Source organism: Trichomycterus rosablanca, chromosome 11, assembly GCF_030014385.1.
Source record: "Trichomycterus rosablanca isolate fTriRos1 chromosome 11, fTriRos1.hap1, whole genome shotgun sequence".
NCBI classification, from domain to species: domain Eukaryota; kingdom Metazoa; phylum Chordata; class Actinopteri; order Siluriformes; family Trichomycteridae; genus Trichomycterus; species Trichomycterus rosablanca.
In genome coordinates, this window is record NC_085998.1 from 1,448,164 (window position 1) to 1,472,617 (window position 24,454).

Genomic DNA, 24,454 nt, shown 5'->3' on the forward strand with positions numbered 1-24,454 from the left:
AGTTTTGGTTTAATGGTATTATTACAATCCATGCCAACATTCAGAGTTTGTTGTGAATTTTTACTATGGGCCACAACAGGTTGTTTTTGTACTGGTGCATTTGTACTAGTACTTTTGATAGCCTTTGGCTGTTTTTGTCTTTTTTACTATGACATTTATCCCAGATTGGTTTCATATTCCTCCAAAAATCAAGACCATTATTCATGAAATCCTAATCTCAGTTAGGATCCCCATATTTATCTACAATACACAAAGTAGCAGTGCGCAAATATTCAAGTTCAAATGAGTCCTGTTTAGGAAAAGGCCTGAATCCTAGATTTTTATTAAAACCATGTAAATTATCTATCACATTCCTGTGTAAGTACTTTGTCCAAATCTATCAAGCCACTGTTCAGGTGTTTCATGCAATTTAGGACAATAATACTTATTTTTAAAATTTTGGGTCCCCATTACTTACAAGAAAATAAGACGGTGTTAGTAACCAACAAATATAATTCAAGGAATTACTCCTCTCCCATTAATGATAAAATTTAATTAAATAGAAGTAAAAAGGAAAGGAGGAGTGTCCGAGGAAATACACAAAATAAACAAGGATTCATAATTCAACAGATAAATAATCTTAGAGACTTACTCACTTACCTGGACTAGATTGCCCACATACTCCACCATTTGTTAGGTATTAACATTTGTTAGGTTGTTTCTCAACAACTACAACAAAACCAGCCTAAACACTATTTAGAACTGCATGCTCAGCTCTTAAGCTGTGCAAAGTGTAGACATACTAGGCCTAATACCATAAGTATGTGGACATAAGTGTAACTAGGATCTAACAGAAAGGAACACTTGAGTCTATAAACACTGCATCGTCAGGACAAAAACAGAACCAAGTCCAAGGAATCGTTTGTAGATCTCCACCGTCACATTATAGTCATGCACAGATCAGGGCAAGAATATTAAAAAACCAAAATCTTAAGCTTTGAGTGTTACAAGGACGTCTACAGTGATCATTATGAAATGAAAGAAGCTGGGCACAAGAAGGACCTTGGTCAGAGAATAAAAAAAAAGTCTAGTGGGAGATAAGAGAGCCTGTTGGATGGATACTACAGCTATAGTAGTGTGTGTGTGTGTGTGTGTGTGTGTGTATGTGTGTGTGTGTGTTGAGACATTCGTTAATAGCTCATTGCGAAGACAAAAGATTAGACGATAATGAACAGCAAAAATTACTAAAAGATAAAATCCCTCAACAGGATTAATGGTGGTACGACGTTGTCTAGCCTGACGTTGATGTTTTTGAGTTACTGTCCCACTGCTGTCCTGGGGGTCTCCACCATTCCTGAATTACTGATTACACTGAGTGGGTTACGCACACCAAAATTTGTCTTTACTGTCTGAGGTGAGTGAGGAACCTTCTTCTTCATCTGTGTTTTGGTTTCTTCATCTTTTGCTGGTTTTTGTGATGAAGAGGAGCTGCCCGGTTCAGCCGGCTGGTCATCAGGCTTTTTTTGGCATCGCCTTAAAAAGCAAAACCTTCTTTGTTTATCAAATCTGATGGATCAAAAACAGAAAGAAAATGTTTTATTATCGTAAATTATAATGTTCTACAATCTGTAACTCTGAGTTCACACTGACAGTGATGCGACAAAGTGAGATAATTATTAGAACGAAGTGGTGAATGTAAACATAGCGAAGAATAAATAAATGTAAATATATGTAAATAAATGTAAATAATAAAAACACAGAGTTTCTTACATTGACTTTGACGTTTATTTGATGTCAGACAGGATGAAGCTGAGATATTTAATCTTTTATCTGCTCAACTTCATTTCATTTATTAATAAACATCCATTCCTGAAATGCTGATTCATGTGAGCACAATACACGTTTCCACTATATGATGGTCAATCGTAGATGCCTCCGAGCCCCAGTGTACTTTTCTGCATTAATGCTGCATCAGTGCATGAGTGTAAATGACCTTTACCAAGGGCACTGACACACCCTCATACCATGACAGACCCTGGTACTGACACACCCCTATACCATGATACACCCTGGTACTGACACACCCTCATACCATGACAGACCCTGGTACTGACACACCCCCATACCATGACAGACCCTGGTACTGACACACCCCTATACCATGATACACCCTGGTACTGACACACCCTCATACCATGACAGACCCTGGTACTGACACACCCCTATACCATGATACACCCTGGTACTGACACACCCTCATACCATGACAGACCCTGGTACTGACACACCCCTATACCATGATACACCCTGGTACTGACACACCCTCATACCATGACAGACCCTGGTACTGACACACCCCTATACCATGATACACCCTGGTACTGACACACCCTCATACCATGACAGACCCTGGTACTGACACACCCCTATACCATGACACACCCTGGTACTGACACACCTCCATACCATGACACACCCTGGTACTGACACACCTCCATACCATGACACACCCTGGTACTGACACACCCCCATACCATGATACACCCTGGTACTGACACACCCCCATACCATGATACACCCTGGTACTGACACACCCCCCATACCATGACACACCCTGGTACTGACACACCCCCATACCATGATACACCCTGGTACTGACACACACCCATACCATGACACACCCTGGTACTGACACACCCCCATACCATGATACACCCTGGTACTGACACACACCCATACCATGACAGACCCTGGTACTGACACCCCCCATACCATGATACTCCCTGGTACTGACACACCCCCATACCATGATACACCCTGGTACTGACACACCCCCATACCATGATACACCCTGGTAATGACAAACCCCCATACCATGATACACCCTGGTACTGACATGCCCCCATACCATGATACACCCTGGTACTGACACACCCCCATACCATGACAGACCCTGGTACTGACACAACCCCATACCATGACAGACCCTGGTACTGACACAACCCCATACCATGATACACCCTGGTACTGACACACCCCCATACCATGACACACCCTGGTACTGACACACCCCCACACCATGATACACCCTGGTACTGACACACCCCCATACCATGACAGACCCTGGTACTGACACCCCTGATACCATGATACACCCTGGTACTGACACAACCCCATACCATGACAGACCCTGGTACTGACACGCCCCCATACCATGACAGACCCTGGTACTGACACACCCCCATACCATGACAGACCCTGGTACTGACACACCCCCATACCATGACACACCCTGGTACTGACACACCCCCACACCATGATACACCCTGGTACTGACACACCCCCATACCATGACAGACCCTGGTACTGACACCCCCCATACCATGATACACCCTGGTACTGACACAACCCCATACCATGACAGACCCTGGTACTGACACGCCCCCATACCATGACAGACCCTGGTACTGACACACCCCCATACCATGACAGACCCTGGTACTGACACAACCCCATACCATGACAGACCCTGGTACTGACACACCCCCATACCATGATACACCCTGGTACTGACACGCCCCCATACCATGATACACCCTGGTACTGACACGCCCCCATACCATGATACACCCTGGTACTGACACACCCACATACCATGACAGACCCTGGTAATGACACGCCCCCATACCATGACAGACCCTGGTACTGACACACCCCCATACCATGACACACCCTGGTACTGACACACCCCCATACCATGATACACCCTGGTACTGACACACCCCCATACCATGATACACCCTGGTACTGACACGCCCCCATACCATGATACACCCTGGTACTGACACACCCCCATACCATGATACACCCTGGTACTGACACGCCCCCATACCATGATACACCCTGGTACTGACACGCCCCCATACCATGATACACCCTGGTACTGACACACCCCCATACCATGACAGACCCTGGTAATGACACGCCCCCATACCATGACAGACCCTGGTAATGACACCCTCTGAGGGATGGAAGATCAAATCAAACAAATCAAATAAAAGTCTAAGTAAATGTAAGAAACTCTTACTATTATTTACATTATCCATACTGTCCCAACGTTTTCTGATTTGTGGTTGTAATCAGTAATGGTATTTACTGCTATCTAGTGATTAGTTGTTGTAATGTTCTTTCTCCTGATTTCTTTATTATTATGATGTATAGAAACTAATTGTACAGTTTTATATTTACTTACATTATGTTGCAGTGTTTCAGTAGACTAAACAGTCGCTTTACTGATTCTTCTAGTCTATTCTCACGTAGATCCAGTTCCTTCAGGTATGAGGGGTTATAGTGCAGAGCTGAAGCCAGATCTCTACAGTCCTTCTCTGTTATACTACAGTTATTCAGCCTGCAGATCAAGAGCAAATTCTTTTATACTAAATACACAGAATCATTTAGTAAACAGGAACTATAAGCAGGAGTTTATGTTTCAGTAAAACACTTGTAAAGATTTGGTAATGTACCACTGGGGTTTAGAACACATTAATAAACTATTTTTAAAGCATCGACAATGCTGATAAATTATAAATTAATAAATAAGTAACTGTGTTATTTACATAGAAGTTGTTAATAATAATGATAAGAATAAGACAAATATTTAAAGGTTAACAGTGAATAAATCTGTATGCTAGTAAAATAGTCCAAAAGAGATTCCATGTGAATATAAACACATCATGACTTACTTTAGTTTCTCCAGTTTACACTGAGGGTTCTTCACCAGTTCACACAGGTTTCTCACTCCTGATTCTCCTGGTTTATTCTGGTTCAGATTCAGCTCTCTCAGGTGAGCAGGATTTAAAACCAGAGCTGAAAGTAAACCAGCAGAGTCTTCTTCTGTAATGCTGCCTTTATTATACAGCCTGCAGAGAGAAACAGAGGAAGATACGAGTGTTTATTCATAATAATAACAGTGTTTATTAATTAAATGTTTATTATTTTTAATAATGTTTTTTATTTTTAATTAATTCTATTAATGTAAGGGGATATTTAGTCAAGCTGTAATCAAGAGTGTTTACATGATAGTAGAATAAATGAATAATATAAGTGTAGAAAATGGTTCCTCTTGTTCTTACGTTAGGTTTTGGATTGTACAGTGTGGATCCTCCAGCAGAGCTGATAGTTGATTCACTTTGATCTCTTTCAGTGATTTGGAGCTCAGATGAAGTTCCTTCTGCAGTAAGATGTTTTTACCTAGAATCTGATTGAGAGTGGTGTAGGCTTCCTCTGCATCAGGACTTTTAAACAGCCTGTAGAGAAGAAACATCCAGAAACATCAATCTTATAACATTCATAACTATTTGGGGTGAATGTAAAAGCAGTTTTACAGTATGTAAACAAATAAAGTTTCCAGCATCGTATTAAGCAAAGTTACAGAATAAATCAAAAATATTTTCTAATAAATCATTGGTTTATTTTAAATCCAATAATTCTGCAACAGTTAAATAATCAGATTTTAAGGCCGACAGTAAAGTGATGGAAACAAAAATCTCTCACCTCAGTTTAATTTTATTCCTGTTTAACCTTCCAGTCTCACATACGGTACAGATCTTCTGCACTCCTGATTCTCCAGGATGGTTCCCTCTGAGATCCAGCTCCTTCATGTATGAACGGTTTGATCTCAGAGCTTCAGCCAGAGCAGCATAACCTTCATCTCCTACACCACAATCTGATAATCTGCAGAGAGAACACAGTTTGGGACGAGTGTAAAAAGGAGACATCAATTTCACATCAAACGATGTCTTTACATACTAGGGCACAGTAATACCGGAATAGGAAAGGGTCTTTTACAAACTGTTGTCACAAAGGTAAAAGCATCTTGAGCTTAGACCTAGATGTTTCCAAACCACGACTGATTCACTGAAACACACTGATCCATGTGGTTTTTTTTACCATAGATTCCTGATACAATTTTAATGAATCATTAGTTTGAAAAGAGTCGTTTCTGACTCAGTGATTCAGTGATGCTTCTGCACAGACTGATGTAAAGAAATGGAGGAGGGTAAATATCATGTATGGACAGAGTCTGACAGAACTTTAGAGCCAAAAAGGCACAAATGTAATAAATAATGACATTATAAAGTACAAATAATTTATTTGCATAATCAGTTTGTTTTGTTGTATTGGAGACCAACATAGATCGTTTTACTTTAACTTCAATAACTCCAGATCAGAATTAATTAAGAGCTAAAATTCTGGTATGGTGATTCTAAACAACATTTGACACAGGAATCAATTGTTGGTAATGGAATATAATATCATTTGTTGGACCATGGAACACATTAACAGATTTCCCAAACATCCTTATAGGAAAAAAATACCTTGAAGCTCCCAGAACAAACTGACGTTGTGTTTCAAGGTACCGCTGTAATGATACTGCTGGACTTACTTGAGTCGTTCCAGGTTGTATTGATGATTCTGCAGTAGAGGAACGAGCTTCTTCACTCCTGAGTTTCCTATCGGATTTTCACTCAGATCCAGATCAGTCAGGTGTGATGGGTTCATACTGAGAGCTGAAACCAGAGTAGTGCAGTCGTTCTCTGTTAAGCTGCACCCACACAACCTGCAGAGAGAGGGCGCTATTAGAAATGGTCTTTATTTGTTTTCTTATTTTTACTTGCTGTACACACACACACACACACACTTTACTAAAACATCTTAGTAACCAACAGGTTCTCTCATCTCTTCACTGGACTTCTGGAGCTTTTTTAGAGTGAGCATTCGATTCTTATCTCCCTGACCAAGATCCTTCTTTCCTGGGTGCCCAATTTGGTTGGATGACCAATCTTATGAAGGTTTCTTTATATTTCAAAATGAATAAGGTCACTGTGGTCATGGGACACTCAAAAGTCATTGTTTTATTGTTTTATTAGATACTGAGATATTGTTTTATATCCTTGTCCTGGTCGAGGCCTTGCCAGATTTTGATGGTAGAGATCCTCAGACGGTTCCTCAGACTGGTGACTGGCCCAAGTGTGGTGTCTTATTGACCCCAGTGTGCCTTTACAAACGCCGTCCAATCAATTTCAGCAAGTAGATTCAGTTAAATTCTAGTCGTGCCTCAAGAATCATTGAAGCAGACATTACAGCTGTCACTGGTCCCTTGACCGGGGGTGGCCGTGGGGGGCACTGGGCTGACACGTTCAACAGTCCTCATCCATTCTGAGATGCTGTCAGCCCACTTCTTTTCTTCTGGATCCTTGGACGGTTCCTTGCAAAATGACCTTCGCAAAGCTGCTGCTTCTTGTGACGTGGCCACACCACCTTAGTTTCCTCTTTTTAACTTTTGTGAGGAGGTCATTGTATTGTCCGATGGCTTGCTTGATGGTGCTGCGGATCTCTTAGTTTGTAATGTGGTCTTTATAGGAGACGCCAAGGATGGTTCTGTAGCATCTCATCTCAACTGCTTGGATCCGTCGCTGTAGTTCTGCTGTTAAGGTCCAGGACTCCAAAGCATATAGAAATATGGAGATGACCAGGGCACCTATCAGTTTGAGCTTGACTTTGAGGCTGATGTTCTTGTCTCTCCATATTGGTCTGAGCTTTAGCATAGCTGCTGATGTCTGGGCAGCTCTAGAAAGTATTTCTGCTCTTAATCCCTCCTCGCTGATAATGGAGCCCAAGTATTTGAACTTGGTCACCGTCTCAAGTTCCTGGCCATTCACAGTGATCTTGGTTGTGATCAGATTTTTGCTGTTTGTTATCAGCTTGGTCTTCTCTGCACTGATCACCATGCCAAACCTTGATTTTGTTTACTAGCTTGGCTAGTTCCACTTCGCTCCCTGCCAGCCCGTCAAGATCATCAGCAAAATGGAGGTTTGTGATAGTTCTTCCCCCAATGCTCACAGTGCCCTGGTGATTTTCGAAAGCGTCAGTCATAATCTGCTCCAGGAAGATGTTGAAAGAGTGTAGGCGACAGAAGGCAGCCCTGACATTAAAGCACCCGACCACAATTTGGAGTACCAGATTCTGATTACTTCAATAAATGAGAGATTTTAGTTTTTGATTAATTAAAAAGTGTTTACTTCATCCTTCTGTTTGATTGAGTGTAGATTGATGATAAAATGCTAATTTTATTTATTCAAAAACAAATCCACAACACAATAAAGAAGAGTTAATAAACGTATTTACGTAAGGTTTTGGATTGTACAGTGTGGATCCTCCAGCAGAGCTGATAGTTGATTCACTTTGATCTCTTTCAGTGATTTGGAGATCAGATGGAGTTTCTTCTGCAGTAAGATGTTTTTACCTAGAATCTGATTGAGAGTGGTGTAGGCTTCCTCTGCATCAGGACTTTTAAACAGCCTGTAGAGAAGAAACATCCAGAAACTTAACTGACCTACAATCTGGTTTTAGAAGAATGCACAGTACTACTACAGCAACTTTGAAAGTAGTAAATGATTTTATTGATTTCTTAGATAAAAAGCAACAATGTGCAGCCCTCTTTACTGATTTGGCAAAAGCCTTTGATACAGTAGACCATGAAATCAAGCTGAAAAGGCTTTTTGAAATTGGAATTTGTCAGCAAGCAATAGAACAGTTTAAGAATTACTTGTCCAACAGGTCTCAATGTGTGCAAATAGAAGGTTTTACTTCCACTTGTCTTCATATAACTAAGGGTGTTCCTCAAGGCTCAATCCTAGGTCCACTTCTATTCATAATATATATAAATCATTTGGATAAAAATGTACCACATGCTAAATGTAATTTTTATGCTGATGACACCGTATTATACTGTGCTGCTCCAATAAACAGCCATCTACGTCAACTTTACACCAATAAACACCCATCTACATAAACTTTACACTAATAAACACCCATCTACATCAACTTTACACCAATAAACACCCATCTACAAAAACTTTACACCAATAAACACCCATCTACGTCAACTTTACACCAATAAACACCCATCTACGTCAACTTTACACCAATAAACACCCATCTACATCAACTTTACACTAATAAACACCCATCTAAATTAACTTTATCATCAGATTTACATTCATATATAGTTAAAATCCAATAATTCTGCAACAGTTAAATAATCAGATTTTAGAGACGAAAGTAAAGTGAAGAAAACTAAAATCACCTCAGTTTAATTTCATTCTTGTTCTGCCATCCAGTCTCACATACGGTACAGATCTTCTGCACTCCTGATTCTCCAGGATGGTTCCCTCTGAGATCCAGCTCCTTCATGTATGAACGGTTTAAGTTCAGAGCTTCAGCCAGAGCAGAATAACCTTCACCTCCTACACCACAATCTGATAATCTGCAGAAAGAACACAGTTTGGGACAGGGTGTAAAATGCAGATAAAAACTAAAAGAAGTGATCTGAAATGATGGCTACGCTTCATAATTCATAACATTTTTAAAAGTAGACATCAATTTTACATCAAACTCTGTCTTTATGAACATTGATTTGTGCACTGGGGCACAGTGATACTGGAAGAGGAAAGAGTCTGTAAATACAAATATTATGTAATTAATAATTAATCTTACACACCACACAGTGGGTGTAAACTTGATACTTAAAAGAGGTTTCCACATGCATCTCTATGTATTTTTTAGAGTTATTGATGCTCTCACAGATGTGGCCCCTGGCGTGGACACCTAATACACCCAACCATGACAGATACAATAAATACAGTACTGACAGCAGGTAAAAAATATGTGATATGTTACGGTCCTATCTGCCACTAATCACTGGCAAGACGCTACAAAAGTGTAGATTATGAGCATCATTACATCAGAACCTCCAGTTTACACTCGTTCTTCTTCAGTCCTTCACAGAGCTTCTGTACTCCAGAGTTCTGTAGGTTGTTGTTGCTCAGGTCCAGCTCTCTCAGACTGGAGGATCCTGATCTCAGAACTTCAGATAAAGCTGAACAGCTCTCCATCGTTAGATCATCGTCATTAATCCTAAACACAACAGAAACCCCCGAATTTATCTGTCATGTTTAGATGCTGAGTTACTTAAATATTAGACACTTACAGATTCTGTTCACTGTAGGTAAGCTATGTAAATATTAAAGGTTTGATTGTGAGCCAGACTGGAACAAAGAGAGGCGTAGACTTCTTCTGCTCTAGGAGACTTTAAGAACCTGCATATGCTATTGTTATGAAAACTTAATATGAAAAAATTTATAATAGCTCACCTGAGTGTGGTGGGTCTGCAGTGTGGATCCTTCAGTAGCTCTGAGAGCTTCTTCACTCCTGAATCTCCATGTATCTTCTTACTCAGATCCAGCTCTCTCTCTACTAACAGGTTTATACTCACAATCTTCTTCAGATCATTAAAAGCTTCTTCTGCAGCAGCACCCAACAACCTGCAGAAAGAGAAGAATCAAAACCCATAGTGGATCCGTGAGGCAGGAGTGAAGAAATCATCAATAACAACTGATTAGATACTTTTTAGACAAAAATATTCAAGTTACTAATATCCAAGGATGGACCTGAAGCTGTAGAACCAAAAGTCTGACATGAATCATCATGATCTGAAATTCTTTTATAACTTCATAATACTAGAAAAGATCTTTACCTCAGTGTGTTCAGTTTAGATTTTTTATTCTGTAGTAAATCATAGAGCAGTTTTACTCCTGAATCTCCAGGATCGTTCCCACTGAGATCCAGCTCCATCAGCTCTGATGATGGGTTTGATCTCAGAGTTTCAGCCAGAGCAGCATAACCTTCCTCTCTTACACCACAATCTGATAATCTGCAGAAATAAGAAAATATGTAATTATTTACTGTTGAATGACTTTGAATGAGTCTAATTGAAAACACCAATGATTTGGTAATAAATAAATAATAATAAAATACTAACGTGAGTTTGTGGAGTTTGAACTGTGGATTCTTCAGTAGATGAGAGATCTGAATCACTCCTGAATCTCCTAGTTGATTGTAACTCAGATCCAGATCTTTCAGGTGTGATGGATTTACATCAAGAGCTGATTTCAGATCAGTACAACTTTTAACTGTAATGCTGCAGTTCCTCAAGCTGCAGAGAGAAAAGAAATATAATAAATTATAATATAATATTGTGTGCTACATGTTGGTGGTTGTCAAATTAAAGCATGCCTGTTCCTCTTGAGGATTTTCCCCCCTTACTGTTCCCTGAAGGTTTTATTTACTCTGTCACTTACGTGAGTTTTGTAATCATGCAGTGTGGATCCTTCAGTACAGTCGATAGATGTTTAACTCCTGAATCTCCAAAATTTCTTCTACTCAGATCCAGCTCACTCAGTTTTAACATCTTTATATCCATTTTATTCAGATAATCACAAGCTTCATCCATTTCAGGGCTTCTCCTCAGAAATCTACAAAACAATAAATAATAATTATCATCCATCCAACCACCTACTCATGAATCCACATCCATCCATCCACTCACATCTATTCCTCCACGGTTATCCATCCATCCTTTTATTCATCTATCCGACCACATTCATCCATCTATGTATCCACCCGTTTATCCACACTTCTCCTTCAATCCAAGCAATCATCCATCCATCCACATTTGATCAGTCTAAATTTAATTGGGAATGATTATAAAATAATTTGTGTTCAGGTTTTTATTTTACATGCAGAGATGAAGTGCTAAGAGAGAGATGATCATTTATAATACAACCACAAATAAGAGTTTCTTACATTTACTTTCACTTTTATTTGATGTCAGACAAAGAGATATTTCATCTTTTATCTGCTCAACTTCATTTCATTTTTTAATAACTTTTTTTTGGAATGTGTTGCAGGTCTGAAATGCAGGAGTGGATGTTTATTAATAAATGAAATGAAGTTGAGCAGATAAAAGATGAAATATCTCAGCTTCATCCTGTCTGACATCAAATAAAAGTCAATGGCTGAAACTCTTTTTCTGATTTTGGGTTGTAAAATAATTGTACTGTTTTGTTTCATTTTTTTACACACTGATTTAAACACAAGAAGTTAAATTTACTCACCTGACTCTCAGTTTAGATTTTGGTTTCTTTAATAAATCCTTAAACATCTTCATTCCTTTTGTTCCTGGATCATTTCCACTGAGATCCAGATCAGTTAGAGGTGATGAGGGGTTTGACATCAGAGCTTTAGCCAGAGCAACATAACCTTCATCTGAGATCTTACAATCACTCAGTCTGTAAGTAAAATCATAATAAGGTATAGATGAATCAGAACTTTAGGAGCTTTATGAGAATTTAAATATTAATATGAGAATAAAAGTTTCTCTAAAGCAGCTCGAGTTTCTCCTGAATGTTTCTATCATGGAGCTGAAACCTGAACTGATTGTGATGAAAATACTGACCCTGTTTCTCACAATGTGGAAATAAGAATTCCTTATTGCTCATTTTTAATAACCATCTTCTCCACTCCTCAGAGATCCAGCAAGAGATCCTCTCACGTTCCAAGATTTTTTTAAACAATCCGGTTTAAAACTCCTCTGCCTTTAATGGCTTGTTATCTGGGCCAACTGCCTTTCTACTCTTCATTCTCTTTATAGCTGCCCTCACTTATTCCTCGCTAATCCAGGGCAAGGCAAAGGGTGGTTACACCAACAAAACTAAACTATTAACACTTACGTTGTTAAAAGCATTTTTACTCTTCAGCATTTTGCTACAGCTGCCTAAAACTTATGCACAGTGCTGTAGATGCTCAATTTGACCAACTAAATGACCAACTCTAGTTCATAGCTCCAAAATTATTTAGGCCACTACAGACCACATACTCTCAAAGTCTTTGTCTATGCTTTGCACAGTTTGATCTTGGAGCTCCACAGACGGTTCCTTGCACTACATGATTTAGTTTCTATCCTGACAATGTGGTGTAAATTGTGGTTCTTATAGATCATCAATTCAACAAATGGAATCCAGTAAAGTTCTAAAGTTCACATCTTAGAATTATATAGAACAGAATTATAAAAAGCAAAACAGGATGCATTTGAACATAATTTGGAATTTCACAGCAAAGAGTCGATTTGCAAATTTTGCAGTGGAAATAACAGAGAGAGTGAAAATGGAGCAGATGGGAATGTAAAGAGAAATGAAGATTATTTATGGGTGTTTAATGTAGAGACTCATGAACAGTTTGTCTACTCCGGGTTCTTGGAATTCAATGTAATCAAGAAAATGGTTCCTCTTACGTAAGGTTTTGGATTGTGCAGTGTGGATCCTCCAGCAGAGCTGATAGTTGATTCACTTTGATCTCTTTCAATGATTTGGAGCTCAGATCGAGTTTCTTCTGCTGTAAGATGTTTTTACCTAGAATCTGATTGAGAGTGGTGTAGGCTTCCTCTGCATCAGGACTTTTAAACAGCCTGTAGAGAAGAAACATCCAGAAACATCAATCTTATAACATTAATAACTTTAATAACATTAATAATATTAAAAACATTAATAACAGTCTAATAATCATTTTACTGCTATTGAATCTTACAGTGTTTCCACACTTCTTCAGATTTCTAAGCCCGGACGGAATCCTCACCACTAAAGATTGTGGTTTGGTGTTTGACTCAAGTGAATTGGCTAAACTTCACAATTTTTAGTACAATTGAAAATAACTTTATTTAAAGTAAACATATTTACCTTCTATAAAAGATACAGTGACAAATTCATATATTTCCAGCTATAATTTACCATTTAAGGATGTACAAAATAAATAATAACTTTGCACTTATACTGTATATATTTAAGAGTTTCATCAAGTACACAATGATTTTTCAAATAATAAACTCAGTCACTAAAGCATCAGTATCTTCTCTTACAAATCAGCTGTATTAAAATACTTAAGTACCTTAAAGATGTAAAGTTTATATTTATAGTTTAATTTCTTACCTAAAACACTCATCAGAAACATCAATATTAAAGGATGCTGTTCATATTCAAATTGTATGTGAATATTTTGATGATAATGTTGGAGTAGTGTTCTGTTACCTGAAGCTTCATGGTGCAACAAGACAATGAGCCAGTAAACACCAGTAAATCACCATCAGAACCTGATTTGTGTACATGCTGAAAATCTATAAATGATGTTTCTCCTCAGTACAACACTGAGGTGCTAATAATTATTATCAGTTCAGGTGGAGTCGGTTTGTTTAAATGAATTAATTAATTCTACAGGGTTCACAAACTTTTCCTCACACATACAACATCAGTGAGTGCTCCAGATAAAGGAGTAGAAATAACATTTATTTTCTCTCACCTCAATTTCTTCAGTTTACAGTCCGGATCTTCTAGTATCTCATAGAGCAGTTTTACTCCTGAATCTCCAGGATGGTTCGCTCTGAGATCCAGCTCCATCAGCTCTGATGATGGGTTTGATCTCAGAGCTTCAGCCAGAGCAGCATAACCTTCCTCTCCTACACCACAATCTGATAACCTGGAAACATTTTTAAATAATTAACTTCATTATTTATGATAAATAAAATCAGCTCACTGGAACAGTAAAAATGTAAATAAAAACAGACAGTTTTTTTTCCAAATCAACTTCTTTTAGTTTAAAGGCATTAATGATTTGAGATCTTAAACCTCACTTTTATGGATTTGGATGTGCAATCAAAGACTCACCTCAGTATCTCCAATTTACAGTTCTGATTCTTCAGTCCAGCACATACCAGCTCTACTCCTGAATCCTGCAGGTCGTTGTTGCTCAGATCCACCTCGGTCAGGTTGGATTCAGAATTAAGAATCGTGAGTAAAGCTGAGCAGCTTCTGTCTGTCAGGTTACAGCTACTGAGTCTGAAAATACAACAGAACAAATGTTTAAATACCAGCCAACATATTGAAAAATTAAAAACAAAATCAATACACAAAACCTAAAACACTTAAAACACACAAAACAAAAAGTTAACATAGCTCTAATTATTACTTAATAATATCTAGGTTGTTTAAGCTATAGGTTAAGGTAAATGATCAAGGTTTCCAGTGACCACAATGACTAGTAAAAATATATAGTTTTTAATAATAAGATTCTTGTGGTGCTAGTTTTAAATATGTTTTATTTATCATATTGTTTATATATTTATTTATGTTATTTAGTAGAATTCAAATTTGCAAGATTACTTTATATTTTCTTAAGTTTAACTGATATTTACACAAACTAAACTATTTAACTTTCACCTCAATTTGTCAAGCTTACACTATAAAGAAGCAGATCAGAATGATGGTGTTACATCCTGACATCCTACTGACCAAGAAGATGGTGGTGGACCTCAGAGGGTCTAAGCCCCTTCTGGTCCCCAGTCACCACAGATGGTGTGGATGATGAGGTGGTATGGATATACAGATACCTTGGAGTGCAATTATACGACAGGCCAGTCTGTTGTTGCCGGTGCTTCTTCCATAAACTCCAAGTTTGTTATTTTTATATTGTTACCCTATTTTCTCTCCAATTTAGATATATACTTTAATAGATAGATACTTTATTAATCCTGTAGGAAATTATTATTATTTTATTAAAATAATTAAAAAAAGTTTGACATTGCCAATGTTTCCTATGACATGGTTGGTACCAAACTAAGGGTGAGGACTAGCACATGTATCCTCCTACACTTGTAAAGCCAGTACATACAATGTTACCAGCACAAGTCAGTGTCACTTTAAATTACCTAATTGTTTGACAAAAAAGCTGTTTTTCAGCCAATAAGCTTCACATTCTCTCAATTCTGTTGAGCCACTTAAAAAGCAAGTCCAAGAGAACTGTTCTGACACATGCTTAATGGTTCATGTTTTTAGTTATCAGCCATTACTAAACCTATAGGTAAGGTTAATGAGGTAAAACAACCACTCAAAACTAAGTAAATGTTTTACTTACAGAGCTCTTTTTGACTCCTTGACGACTGGCAGCAGCCTCCTAAAGCATTCATCTGATTTTATGAACTTCTGTAGGTCAAAAACATCCAGATCTTCTTCTGATGTAAGCAACACAAAGACCAGAGCAAACCACTGTGCAGGTGAAAGTTCAACCTCAGACAAATTACCTGAGCTTAAGTGGTTTTGGATCTCTTTTACTAAAGTATCATCGTTTAACTCATTCAGACAGTAGAACAGGTTGATGGATCTCTCTGGAGATGGGTTTTCATTAAACTTCATCTTGATGTACTGAGCAATTTCTTTCTCGCAGTCAGAGCTTCTTCCACTGTACCTCAACAGACCTTGTATGAGTTTCTGATTATAGTCAACTGTGAGACCCAGAAGGAACCGAAGGAAAAGATCAAGGTGTCCATTGTTGCTCTCCAAAGCTTTGTCCACTGCAATCCTGAGCAATTCCATAGTTTTCTCCTCAGGGTTCTCTGCTGATGTCGACTCTTGGTTGAAAACATTCACATTTTCATTTATGAGACGCATGTATGCATATAAAGAGGCGATAAACTCCTGAATGCTCAGATGCACAAAGCTGAAAACTGTGCCAGCAAACCTGCTTGTTTCCTGAGTGCACAGGCCAGAGTATGCAGAGATTTTACTGACATCAATTCCACACTCTTCTAGATCTTCTGCATAAAAAATCAGGTTGTTTTTTTCCAAGTGTTGGAAGGCCAGCTTTCCCAGTGCCAGAATGGCCTCTTTATTCCACGGAATATCTGAAGCATTTTTTCTTGTATACTTCAGGTTTTCTTGTATGGTCTGGAAGATCAGAAAGCAGGTGTACATCTCAGTCAGTGTCTTTGGTGTCTCTTCATCTTCTGTTTCCTTTAAAATCCTCTCAAGAACTGTGGCTGAAATCCAGCAGAAGACAGGAATGTGACACATGATGTAGAGACTCCGAGATGCTTTAATGTGTTTGATGATATTGTTGGCGAGGCTCTCATCACTGATTCTTTTTCTGAAGTACTCCTCCTTCTGTTGATCATTGAAGCCCCGGACCTCCGTTACTCTGTCCACACATTCAGCAGGGGTCCTAGCAGCTGCAGCAGGTCGAGTGGTTATCCAGATCAGAGCTGAGGGAAGCAGGTCTCCTTTGATGAGGCTGGTTAGTATAACGTCCAGTGTGGCTGGCATCGATGCGTCTGTCAGTGTCTTATTTTCCTGAAATGCCAAAGGGAATCGACATTCATCAAGTCCATCAAAGATGAACATGACTTTATACCTGTCTGTGAACCTCAGTCCTTTAGTTTCAGGGAAAAACTCAGAGATGATGTCCATCAGATTGCGGTGGTTTTCTTTCTTCAAGTTTAGTTCTCTGAAAGGCAGAGGGAAAATGAAACTGATGTCCTGATATTTTTTATCTGTAGCCCAGTCAAGAACAAACTTCTGCACACAGATGGATTTTCCAATGCCGGCCACGCCCTGTGTCAACACCGTTCTGATGTCCTTGTCTTGTCCAGGCAGTGGTTCAAACATGTTCTGACATTCAATTTGTTGCTCCTGCTGCATTTGAGTTGCTTCCTTTGTTAAGCTGGTTTTCTGCTTTTCTATTTGTCTCATCTCATGCTCCTGGTTTATAGTTCCAGCTCCACCTTCAGTGATGTAGAGATCTGTGTAGATCTGATTTAAAATGGTGGACTCTCCTTTCTTAGAAATTCCTTCCCACACATGCTGATACTTCTTTTTTAGTCTTAGTTTCAGTTTACGCTGGTAAAATCCAGTCAGTTCATCTAAACAAACAATTGTAAAAAGAAAATACATTTAAATCAGTTATACTCTAATAATAATAATAACAATAAATCTGACCATCTGTAATAAATCACACCTACTAGTACAGATTTGTTGCATCACATTGATCAGGTTTTCCTGTCCTTTAAAAGAAAGGTGGACCATGCCAGCAAAATTATGTTTTCATTGACATATAAAAACACTGCTGATAGCTAAAACATTTTCAATGCAGGCCCAAAAAAGGCCCACAACATCACAGATGCTCCACCATTCTTCACAGTGGGCATCAGATTCTTTGCAGTCTCGTATTGCTTGTTTTTTCAAATTGTTTGTTGCCAAAAACTTACATTTTGGTTTTATTTTTGATTTTCCAGTCAAACTCCCAGTGGTGTTCAACAACCTCCAGACACCAAAGTTGAATGTACACTTTTTTTTTTTTTTAATAAATAAAAAAAGGAAAACAAAAAAGGAAAAATGCTTCATTTACTTTATGTTTCTAATAACTTCTAGAGGTACCAGTAATTGTGGAGGGAATTGTATATCTGTTGTATATCAGTTGTACATCTGTTGTATATCTGTTGTATATCTGTTGTATATCAGTTGTACATCTGTTGTACATCTGTTGTATATCTGTTGTATATCTGTTGTATATCTGTTGTATATCAGTTGTATATCTGTTATATTCTTACTCTGAAGAGCAGAAGCAACATCCTCATGTTTCATCTTCTTCAGATAAAACAGCGTCATATTAAGAATGTCATCTCTCAGATTAAACACCTCCTCCTTTGTCTTTGTCCCGTAATAGTTTGTGTTTTCTTTTCTCAGAAATTTTTTGAACATTTCCAGGTCGTGCTTTACAAACCCGATGATCATCGTCTCCACCTCCTTAAAAACAAACAAAGTTCACAGTTTTTATAAAATCATTAAATTATTCATTTATAATGATTATTTGAGGTGATGGCAATAAATCACTAAATCAACAATACCCTCAGAACCTGGCATCTCAGGCACAGAGATTTTAAATGAAATTAAAAACTTCTGCCCACAAGCTAAATACCTAAATAGCTCAAGCAGCAGAGTTCCTGCTTTGCTAATGATGTACACCTGGTGTCAATCTGCTCCTTATTACCCAGCCATCAAAAGCCTGTTTTTCCTCCACTCCTTACCAGATCGTCATCCTGACGGTGGTGGACCGGTTCTCCAAGGCACTAAAGACTGCCCAACTCCTGATTGACCAAGAAGGTCACCCTGCCTACACAGTCTGCCGCCTCCTTGTCAGACACTGGGGCCTCCAATACCTAGTTGAGTAGGAGGGCTTCGGGCCTGAGAAACACTACTGGATTCCTCACTCAGCTATTCTGGTTCCCCAGCAGTTTCACTAGGACAACCTTGACTTGACAAGCGGTTAGGTCGCCTAGAGGCGCCCGTTGAGGGGGGAGTACTGTCAGGAGTTCTAGTTGTGTATGTGAATTTATTATGCTCTGCTCAGGGAATCTTTGGCGAAATCTGGTGGCCTTGAAAGGAAACTGCCCCAGATTAACCTAAGAAGCTCAACCAATGGATCCGCCTGGATCCCCTGTTCCTTGCCACCTTCCAAGAAGGATGGGTCCCTGCTGAGTCTGGTTCCTCTCAAGGTTTCTTCCTGTGATTTTTAAGGGAGTTTTTCCTTGCCACTGTTGCCCTTGGCTTGCTCAACAGGGAAAGGTTGATTTGAGACAATGGTCATTGAAAGAAGCGTTATATAAATTAGTCTGACTTAACTCGACTGATACACATAACTTATCTACCTCACCACTGTTTACTCAGTACCATGTACCAACCAACATTTGTCTCTAGTCTTGTTGTATTTATTTTAGGCATTCTTGTAATATTGTCTACTTGCACTGTACTGTACTATCTTGCACTTTTTGTTCTATGTTGCACCTTGGACCTGGTGGAACGTTGTTTTGTTTCAATATGTACTTGTGTATAGCTGAAATGACAATAAAACCTCTCTTGACCCTCTCCTCTCCTGTCTCCTGTGCTCCCGCGGGTTCCTCCTTGCCTCACTCCTGGTCCCCTTGCTGCTCCTTCCAAGTTTCTTCTGCACTGAGTATCTTGATTTCTTTGTCTTTATTAAACCCATTTTAACTTGTCTTTGAGTCTGTTGTGTGGTGTTCGCTTTTGTGGTTCTAATAAACCTTTACTGGCTTAGCGCCACTCTAATACAGAAGGCAACTGGAAAAATGTTAAGTGGACAGATAAGACAGAAATAATCATTTTTGGTTTAAATGAGAAGCAGTATGTCAGGAGAAGAAAAAACACTATATTCCTGCAAAATAATGGCATGTGTAAAACATGAGGTAGTAGTGTCGTAGTTTGGGCCTGTTGTACTGCATCTGAGCCAGGTAAACCTGCCATCATTGATGGAACAAGTAATTAATTCAATTAAGTTAAATTAATAAAGTAATTAAACCAAATAAAGGTTAGATGAAAACAAATGAAAGAAATGTTTAGGTGAGGATTACTGCGGTGTTAATGAAGCTGTTGTAAATGAATGATAAATTAAAATGTATAATGTATAAATGATAATACTTACATCAAAGATGTTGACGAGAGACTCTTTGATCTTCTTCTGTAGCTTGTTAGCAGATTTTTGGTCGAGATGATCCATGCTGTTAAAATAAATTCAGTGCAGATTTTTATAATCAGCAGCTTAAACAGTAAAGAAAAGTGTTCAAATCTGGACTCGTCTTGGACTCAGTGTGCAGTGACTCTTTAGAAAACTGTTCTGTAATTGTGGATTTAAGTTTGGACCCAAGTCCACAATTCTTGTTTCCTCTAATGGTTTTTATTTGGACTTCATAAGACTTGTTACTGTGTTTGAATGAACATATAAAAGAACATGAGGAGAACATATAAAAGAACATGAGGAGAATGTATAAAAGAACATGTCTAGAGGCGCCCGTTAAGGGGGGAGTACTCTCAGGAGTTGTTAAAATCCTTAATTGATAATGAGGGTCTAATACAGAGGTACTAATTATTAATGCATTATTGGAGGGAGGGGCTTATTATAGTATATGCATTTTTACTATTTCACATTTATTATTGTTGTTTTGTTAATATTGTTATTATTATTGTTGTTGTTGTTGGTATTGTTGGTATTATTATTATCATCGAATAAATTATTTTCTGGTTTCTAAAAACGTCCCTGATGATGAGGATGATACGACGGCATATTAGGGCCACTTCAAAGAAAAAAAACATTTTACGCTTCGATTTTGAGATTAAAGTCGAAATAATGACAAGATTAAAGTCGAAATATTATGGCCATAGCAATGAGGGATGTTCATAATTTGTTATACTTTCATATCGGTTTCACAAATAAAGAAATCCTCGATCTCCTGCACATCAGCACAAGTTTGTTATTAGTATAAGTGCAATAAACTGTGTATAAATAATTGCACTGACATGTATAGTCTTTATGTCATGTGGATGGAAGCTACAATACAAACAGCCACCCAAAAATAATCGTGAGTTACTGGATAACCACAATAACACTCATTATATGCTGCCCTCGGTGCTTGAATGCCGATCCAAATACTGAGACCCGAGCTTCTCTGAACTGAGAAGCCTATGACGGCTGCACACTCTTTGTCCATAATATTTCCACTTTATTCTCATAATATTTTTACTTTAATCTTGAAATCAGAACTTATACGACTTTATTCTAAAAAATATTTTTTACAGTGGCCCTAATACTTCGTCGTAGGATGATGACAATGATTATTAAAAGATAGGTCAGTACCTTCTCTGAGATGTTCTTCCATCATTAGAACTGATTGGCTGTTGCACTGACTGCTGACTGGATGCAGGTGAGACTGATCTTTTCTCACTTCCACTAAAACCAGACAAAAATCTAATTAGTAAATTAATTAATAATCTAAATACATTTAGTCTTTGTTAAAGTGCAAATAAAAATCCATTGTGGTAAAAAAATATTAATTCAATATTATATAGCAAAAACATTAAATAAAAAGAATAAACTATTAAACTGGACAAGGATCTGAAAAATGTATTTATTCTATTTATTCTTTACAAGGCTCCGATTTGTCGAAATCATATAAATATATACATTTATTAGCCAAAATATTATGACCTCCCACCCAATGTGCTACATTGTGGGCACCTTCAAGTGGGAACATTTACTGCATAATTCTTATACTTGAATAAAACACAACACATTTTGTAAAACATTCACTAATTATTAAAAAATATAGTATTTCACATCCTAGTGTAAAAGTAAGAGCTTCCTATAATTTTGCAGAACTGTTTTAAATACCCAAAACATATTAAACAAAAAGAACATGAGGAGAACATATCAAAGAGCATGAGGAGAACATATAAAAGAACATGAGGAGAACATATAAAAGAACATGAGGAGAACATATAAAAGAACATAAGAAAACACCAAACACTGTTTTAAATCATCATTCTGTTTACTGAAAGAAAGTGGCCATGTAACACCTACAGTTCCCTTCACAATTACTGCTACTCCTGAAAAACATAAACAAGGGCTGAGTGGTTAAGCTACTGGGCTAGTATTCAAAAGGTTATTGGTTAAAGTCCCACCACCATCATATTGCCACTGTTGGGTACCTAAGCATGTAATGTAAAAATACGTGAACAAATACAAGAATTCAACAAAAAATCTTACATAGAAAATCTGTGTGCCCAAATGTAATATTATTTTTAAATGTATAATTTAAGGGTTAAAGGTTATCAACAAAATTTAACAGCAATTAAAAACATTTAAAAAAACAACCATAAAAGTATTATAGAACAAGAATTAAAATTACTGGTAAAAGCACCAAAAACTGAAGAACTGAACAAAGTTTAACAAAGCTTAGCAAGAAACATCAGAATCTATAAATTCAGTATAAAACTAAAGTTGCGTCACTGCTAATAAATTTAGTTCTGGATTATGAAGATGCACTTGGTGAAGATTATGAGAAGATAAATCAGTACCTTCTCTGTGATGTTGTTCCATCTTTAAAGTAAAGAGGGGGTTTCATTGACCGGTCACTCTTCATGGATAAACCACTGGGTGCTGGAGAGGTTGATCTTCCTTCACTTTTACTAAATACAACAAAGAGAAGATATGTTAGGCGGTAGAACATTGTGTGGTGGTTGGTATAACATAGTGTGGATGGTAGAACATGGTGTAGATGGTAGAACATAGTGTGGATGGTAGAACATAGTGTGGATGGTAGAACATGGTGTGGATGGTAGAACATGGTGTAGATGGTAGAACATAGTGTGGATGGTAGAACATGGTGTGGATGGTAGAACATGGTGTGGTTGGTAAAACATGGTGTGGATGGTACAACATTGTGTGGTGGTTAGTAGAATATGGTGTAGTTGGTAGAACATGGTGAGGATGGTAGAACATGGTGTGAATGGTAAAACATGGTGTGGATGGTATAGCAGTGTGGATGGTAGAACATGGTGTGGTGGTTGGTATAACATGGTGTGGATAGTAGAACATGGTGTGGATGGTAAAACATGGTGTGGTTGGTAGAACATGGTGTGGATGGTATAACATGGTGTGGATGGTAGAACATGGTGAGGATGGTAGAACATGGTGTGGTGGTTAGTAGAATATGGTGTAGTTGGTAGAACATGGTGAGGATGGTAGAAGATGGTGTAGTTGGTAGAACATGGTGAGGATGGTAGAACATGGTGTGGATGGTAGAACATGGTGAGGATGGTAGAACATGGTGTGGATGGTAGAACATGGTGTGGATGGTAAAACATAGTGTGGATGGTAGAACATGGTGTGAATGGTAGAACATGGTGAGGATGGTAGAACATGGTGTGGATGGTAGAACATGGTGAGGATGGTAGAACATGGTGTGGATGGTAGAACATGTACCTTCTCTGTGATGCTGTTCCAGATTTAAAGTTTTTAGGTAGGTCTATTGACCTGTCACTCTTCATGGATAAACCACTGGGTCCTGGAGTGGGGGGTCTGTCTTCACCCTCACTAGATACCACACACAGAATATATGTTACTTGCTAGAACATGGTGTGGATGGTAGAACATGGTTTGGATGGTAGAACACGGTGAGGATAGTAGAGCATGGTGTGGATGGTAGAACATGGTGAGGATGGTAGAACATGGTGTGGTTGGTAGAATATGGTGAGGATGGTAGAACATGGTGAGGATAGTAGAACATGGTGTGGATGGTAGAACATGTTGTGGTTTTCTAGAACATGCCGTGATTGGTAGAACATGGTGAGGATGGTAGAACATGGTGTCGTGGTTGGTAGAACATGGTGTGGATGGTTGAACATGGTGTGGATGGTAGAACATGGTGTGGTTGGTAGAACATGGTGTGGATGGTAGAACATGGTGAGGTTGGTAGAACATGGTGTGGATGGTTGAACATGGTGTGGTGGTTGGTAGAACATGGTGTGGATGGTACAACACGGATGGTAGAACATGGTGTAGTTGGTAGAACATGGTGTGGTGGATTGTAGAACATGGTGTAATTGGTAGAACATGGTGTGGTGGATTGTAGAAAATGGTGTGGATGATAGAACATGGTGTGGATGGTTGAACATGGTGTGGATGGTAGAACATGGTGTGGATGGTAGAACATGGTGTGGATGGTTGAACATGGTGTGGATGGTAGAACATGGTGTGGTGGATGGTAGAACATAGTGTGGATGGTAGAACATGGTGTGGATGGTTGAACATGGTGTGGTTAGTAGCACATGGTGTGAATGTTAGAACATGGTGTGGTGGATGGTAGAACATGGTGTGGTGGATGGTAGAACATGATGAGAATGGT

The 24,454-nt window shown here is 38.5% G+C and overlaps 1 protein-coding gene across 1 annotated transcript; it reads right to left on the minus strand.

Annotated features, from left to right (window-relative positions):
• On the minus strand, window positions 1-22,716 carry LOC134323473 (NACHT, LRR and PYD domains-containing protein 12-like). The gene is made up of 22 exons (XM_063004998.1): window positions 22,626-22,716; window positions 21,406-21,498; window positions 20,197-20,272; window positions 18,308-18,503; window positions 15,841-17,620; window positions 14,595-14,765; window positions 14,230-14,406; window positions 13,172-13,345; window positions 11,997-12,170; window positions 11,181-11,354; window positions 10,862-11,035; window positions 10,577-10,753; window positions 10,194-10,364; window positions 9,784-9,957; window positions 9,128-9,307; window positions 8,167-8,340; window positions 6,425-6,598; window positions 5,533-5,712; window positions 5,112-5,285; window positions 4,722-4,898; window positions 4,232-4,387; window positions 1-1,545 (listed from the first exon to the last, which is right to left on the minus strand). The coding sequence occupies exons 1-22, from the start codon at window positions 22,688-22,690 to the stop codon at window positions 1,296-1,298; spliced, it is 5,241 nt and encodes a 1,746-aa protein (XP_062861068.1). The 5' UTR covers window positions 22,691-22,716; the 3' UTR covers window positions 1-1,295.
• Between the last annotated feature and the right edge of the window lie 1,738 nt (window positions 22,717-24,454).

Bases quoted from the DNA above. Each gene is read 5' to 3' on its own strand.
- LOC134323473 (XM_063004998.1), bottom strand. From the start codon at position 22,690: ATGAAGAGTGACCGGTCAATGAAACCCCCTCTTTACTTTAAAGATGGA. The intron at 14,407-14,594 runs GTGAGTCTTTGA...AAATGTTTCCAG, and splicing joins TGTAAATTGGAGATACTGAG to GTTATCAGATTGTGGTGTAG. The intron at 9,308-9,783 runs GTAATGATGCTC...TTCTTTCTGCAG, and splicing joins TGTAAACTGGAGGTTCTGAT to ATTATCAGATTGTGGTGTAG.